General features: G+C 41.3%; 1 protein-coding gene across 1 annotated transcript; it reads right to left on the reverse strand.

Annotated features, from left to right (window-relative positions):
- Positions 1 to 1,726: 1,726 nt before the first annotated feature.
- On the reverse strand, positions 1,727 to 3,091 carry GCNT4 (glucosaminyl (N-acetyl) transferase 4). Its single transcript, XM_061187914.1, has one exon. The coding sequence runs from the start codon at positions 3,089 to 3,091 to the stop codon at positions 1,727 to 1,729; it is 1,365 nt and encodes a 454-aa protein (XP_061043897.1).
- Positions 3,092 to 5,991: the final 2,900 nt, after the last annotated feature.

Raw genomic sequence — 5,991 nt, forward strand, 5'->3', positions numbered from 1 at the left:
AGAAATGTGTGAGGAAGCCAAGGACACATCCAACTGTTCACTTTATAGACCAAGAAAACTGAGGCTCCTGGAGATCATAGTGATTAGATTGTCACGGTCACACACATGGACAAACAGGTAATTTGAAAGGGGTAGGGGAAAAAAAGGGAAAACAAACAAATTCAGGAGAAAAAGAAAGGGAGAGAGAAATGGTGCCACTTGGCAGATCGTATCATAAACTTTAAAACAAGCAAAAGGCATTTCACGTGTAGAACACAGAAATTTAAAAACATTTAAATACTTCAGTCTTCCCAACAGTCTCATACTGGTCTTGATTACTACATCTTTATGTAGTTATTGAGGCTGACATTGAAACATAAGATCATGGAGAATTTCTTACATGAGTTCCATTATTTCCCAGGAGACATAAAAATATTATAGCCTGTTCTGAGGACCCCACTCCTGTTCCATTTCACCTCCAGCACAATAGTTACATGAAAATATATGTATATTTTGACTGATTTTGGTAGTTTTCTAAGGTGTAGGTTTCATAAAATATCATTAGTGAATATTCTTGCTATGTCCTTAGGAAAATTAGCTTTTTCTCTCTTGGATTGAAGCTGAGAAGACTGCAATGAACTTAGAGCTTTTATAAGTTTACGTTTGGACTCCACTTGACAGTTGCTGGAGAAGTAAGAACATTTTTTTAATGACTAATAGTTAATTTAGTAAGCTGTCATATTTCACACAACCTTTTCAAGAAAATTTAGTGATTCTTAGCTTGACAGTTCCACAAAACAAAATTATACTATTCCATTGTAAAAAAACTTACATATAATAATAATCTATGAACAGAAAGACTTAGGTTCAATGTTCTGGAGAGTGACACTTTGAACTGTTAATCAGTTTTTAACTTTAATCAGTAAATGTATTAAAGAAACAGCTGAATTACAAAGGCGGTCATTCATGACACCATTGCATAACATGATGGAAAAGTCACACAAATCCCTTTGTTCCTCCTCAGGCACCACCCGTCCCAATCCTCCGACTTAACTTCATCACCTCCCTAACATTCATACACTAGAAATGCCTCCCCAACAGAGTCACCCAACCCTGAATTGAATAAGCGAGGTACCATAAGGTAAGTTATGCTTTTGGCAAGGAGGAAATTGGACAATTCTTTTAGTTCTTCTGAGGTAGTAGAGTCTCTCCTTCTAATATTCTAATGGTTAAGAAAAGTCTAGGGAGCTGAATTAAGAGGCAAGTGGAATGTTGGTCACTGTACGTCAACACTGCTCTGAAATTGGTGGTTATTATGGTTATATAATTACCGCACACTCCACAACTTCTTCAGTGGGACCCTGGCTGTTATGTGGACAACTTAAGATATTAAGGTTGCGGTGTGATCGGGTAAGCCACAGCTCCTTGAGGGCACTGTATAACTCATCACAACTTGGATGCAATTCCTACATGTTTCTAAAAAAGTGCCTGGCATATAGCAGGAACTCAACAGATATCAGATTACCGACTGTTGAAAATCTCCCATTTAGCTCAGTGAGATTACAAGCAAAAACATACATAAAAACACCCAACCAACCACAGACTAATTGTCACTAAAGGCCAGGTCACTTTCCCTTGTGTGTGGAATTTTAGACACCTTTCAGACTATGAGAAGGTTAAACGCAAATGGTCCTCGCCATGGTATAGCATGCAATTCCATATTAACCTTATTTCCATCATGACTTTATCATAATGTGGTTCTGGCTGTTTTAGCCATAAATAACTTTTCCGAAGATAAAGTGATCCACTCTCTCTGCTGTTCTTCAAGCTTTTCCGCCAAGCATTTAATCAAGACAGGGTCCACCTTAGAATCAAATTTATTAGCAAACCAATGTCCGTCTTTCATAAGCCACCTTAGCTCTGCTGCTCCATAGATACACACACTTCGGAGGTGAGAGCCAGTACAACTGGGATAGAAAAGGCCTTCTAGATAATTCCATTTGACCAGGCGGGTCTTACTCTGTAGGTCAGACACATCCTGGGCTGTCCTAGAAATCTCCCCGGGGATTCCTGGTACCCGAATTAAGGTAGCCCAAAAGTGCTCATCAGGCGAGTATGTATCTTTAGACCAGGCAAAGAAGTCTTTAACGAGGGAGTTGTTGAGAACATACTTAACAAATGCTCGACTTAAAACAAAATAAGCACTGCCAACAAATATCTCGATGTTATGAGGCGGGGCTTCCTTGGAGATGTTTGTCCTCACTGGTAGTTTCACATATTCATAAGGCACCTGTCTGAGTTCATGGTGATAAGTGAATCTTTCCATCTTAGTATTAGGGGGTTTCACTGTCTCTAACATATTTGATCCATTGAGTTTCTTCAACTCTGACACTAATTCAAAGTTTGATTTCAAAGGAAAATCCTGCCCACACAGGTTGATAACATATTTCCACTGAACTGAAGACTTGAGAAGGTCTGACAAGCAATTTAAATCAGCCTGGAGTCTGGAAATGTGTGCATATTGTACAATCTCTAATTTGGAAGCAATGAAAATATTGGAGAAGCACTTAGCTAAATTGTTCATGGCAACTTTGAAGGTATCAGATGATTTACGGTCATAATGTATGCAGTAAATATTGTGCTGGTTGTATATAGCATGGATTAGCCTTTCAACCATAATTGCATCTTTGTGAACAACCAAAGAATAGGCTATTGGGAAGCTTTTCTCCTCCCTTGAAACAAGCTTTTCATGGTAGCTTCGTAGGGCCTGATAAATGTCACAGTCGCTGGTCATTGCCACGACATCATCATCATCCAAGTCGATGATGGTTCTTCTTCTTATTTCCAGACTCTTGCCAATTTCCAAAGGCTCCTGTTCATAGACACCTGAACAGTTAATCTCATACACGATTTCATTCTTAACATGGGTATATCTGTTCTTTACAAAAGGCGAGGTACTTAGGGAGTACTCAACTAAGTAAATGCCTCTTTCAGGGAAGAGGAGGCGTTTCACATTTAGAAGCTTCAACAAGGAGAACAGCCATAGGGTTAGAAACAGGATGAAAACTTTCTGCTTTAGGTGGTATTTAAAACAACATTTGAATGTCTTCATTCTGTAAGAGAACAAGGGAATAATTCAGTTGAAATATGAAGAGAAAATTAGTTCAGTTCAACTAACATCCACTGGGTGCCTACCACACACCAGGCAGAATGCTGGGCCCAAAGATGATTAAAACAAGATTCTTGGCCTTAAAAGAATCCAGAAACAAGGAAATGGAAATATGTACAATGGTTGTATTTTGTCATAGTCTGTGTTAACTATACCTAATTTTGAGAGATGTTGGTTACCAAATAGAATGAAAAATAATGTTAACTCCTAAAGTATAGGTACTAAATATCTTAATTGTCTGTATTTGTGCTTAGCATATTTTGGGAGGGATTGCTCTAGTTTGGGCAGAGGCCTAGAGAATTGGATGTTGTCAAGAGGTCATTAGAAATGCAAATAACCCACCTGAGGCTAAAAGGAATATCCATCTTGATTCTACCTTCAGATCCTGATTAGATCTAGATCTGATGTCAAATGAGGAAAGCCCAGTGAATCACTGCTATAAACTGAATGTTTGCATCCCCCCCCCTCCAAATTTTAAGTTGAAACCTAATTGCCAATGTGATTGTATTAGGAGGTGGGGCTTTTGGGGAAGTTTTTAGGTCATGAGGGTGGAGTCCCCATAAATAGGATTGGTGCCCTTATAAAAGAGACCCCAGGGAGCTCCCTTGCCCCTTCCACCATGTGAGGACACAGTGGGAAGCTTGTTGTCTATGAACCAGGAAGCAAGCTTTCATCAGGCATGGAATCTGCTGGAGCCTTGATCTTGGATTTCCCAGCCACTAGAACTGTAAGAAATACATTTCTGTTGTTGATAAGCCTCCCAGTCTGTGGTATTTTATCATAGCTGCCTGCGTGGACTAAGACACCCACCTTCAGAAATAAGAGCAGTGGGCAGACCCCCAAAGAAGCTATAGTAAATATTAGACACTACAATTTTATATAGATTATACAAATTTGGTAAACTTGCACATTTCACTTATTTATTTTGTTAGGCCCCATTTCCTCACAGGGATTAGAAATTTAGCCCTTAAAATGAAAAGAACCTGACTCATTGAGAGAAGGCGGGGGCCAGGGGCCAGTTTGGCAGAATCTGTCAGTTTTACGAACCCATCCAGAAGAGCTCATGTGTGTGCAAAGAAGGTGTGTAATGAGAAGCTTCCCTGAAGTTAAGGCTAAAGACTGAAAAGCACTAAAATGCCCTACGGGGCATTGATTATTACACCCACACTGTGTGAAAAAGCCTGAGAAGAATCTGCACATATCCCTGTGGAACAGTCCCCACCGTAGACTGTGAAACAGAAATAAGGAACAGTGTAGAGTGAGCTCACATATGTGTCCAAAAAAGACTATATACACCCAGAAGCCTAGACACAAAGAGCACACGTTGCCAAACTTTTTCTTTCTCTGTCACAACTACTCACCTCTGCCGCTGTAGTGGGAAAGCAGCCGTAGACTGTGTGTAAATGACTGGGTGTGGCTGGGCTCCAATAAACCTTTATTTACAAAAACAGGCAGCTGGCTGGATCTGGCCCACAGGCCAATACTTCCAGAAGGACTAAGGATCTGGGGCCTGGGGAGGAGGGGGATTTACTTATCACTGAAGAGCCTTTTGGACTATTAGAATGTTGAAAATGATTATATTACTTTATCAGATAAAAATGGGCTACCCAACACAAGGGCATTACATGTGATTATTTGGGGAGCAGCTGGAAATGAGGAAATCCAGGGGGTATTACCCAGAGGCTCGAGGACAGGAGGGCTGACCAAGCTCCTAGGCCTGCTTCCAGGAGGTTCAATTACTGAGAACTGGGGAGGTCTGAGGAGCCCACATACAATTTCCTTACACATCTCAATAAATCTTAAACGAGGACATAATCATTGTACCCAATTTCCTTAGAAGAGTTAGCAAGACATTTGAACCTGATTTACTTTTGTAGTTTTCTTTTATACAGATTGACTGAAAAAGCTCTCCTAGGAATGCCATACTCTCCTTCACCCTCACTTGAATTACCCTCCTTTAAAGAACGATACCTTATTTATCAACGCCGAACTGTTCTGTAGAATCTGGGTCCTCCCCACCACACCTCAGTCTCTCCTCTGTGGGTTTCTCCGGGGTCCTGTGCTTAGTTTACTGCTCTTCTCACAAACACTCTTCCTTGCTTTCGGGATTTCCATGTATACCTTCCATGTATATACATTGTCAACACCTTTATCTTCAGCATCTACGTCTTGCCCAAGCTTCTGACGTGAACATCCAATTACTTGATAGACATCTCCACTAGATAGCCCACGGGCACTCAACATCAATGAGTCCATAACTGAACAGGACACCTTCACCTCTCCTGTGTTTTCTGTCTCAGTTTATCCACTCAGTGACCCAAGCTTGAAACTCGAGAGCCACCCGACTCTTCCATTTCCTGTACACCCACAGAATCATCTCACAAATACGCCTCAAATTCATCCCTTCTTCTCCTTCTCCATTACCAGGTCCAGACAACATCTTTGCTGACCAGCATCACACTTACATAAAAGGGCAAAGGCTTCAGTGCCTGGTGATAACCTGATGACTTCTCCCCAGACTGGGAAAAGGTCAAAAGCCCCTTTCAGGATTTGATAAAAGCTCATTCTCACCAAAAGGCTTGCACCTCCACCCCTTGTTCCTTCTAACTTGGGGAAAGGAATGCTTTCAGTCAAAGGCAATTCTGGCGTGGTGAGTAGGTGAAGGGGCTTTACGTGGACTTAGGACAGGGCAGAATAGGGAGGGCTGCCTGTTTCCCCTGATGTTAAAGGCTGTCCCGGAGACAGACGAGCTCTCCCGCTTAAAGATGTCTGGCATGGGAAGAAAGTCAGAAAGCAAGGCCTCTGGGCTGTCCCGATTCCCTCCTCTTCTTCCTTTAGAATTA

This window comes from Eubalaena glacialis, chromosome 4, assembly GCF_028564815.1.
Source record: "Eubalaena glacialis isolate mEubGla1 chromosome 4, mEubGla1.1.hap2.+ XY, whole genome shotgun sequence".
In the NCBI taxonomy this organism is placed as follows: domain Eukaryota; kingdom Metazoa; phylum Chordata; class Mammalia; order Artiodactyla; family Balaenidae; genus Eubalaena; species Eubalaena glacialis.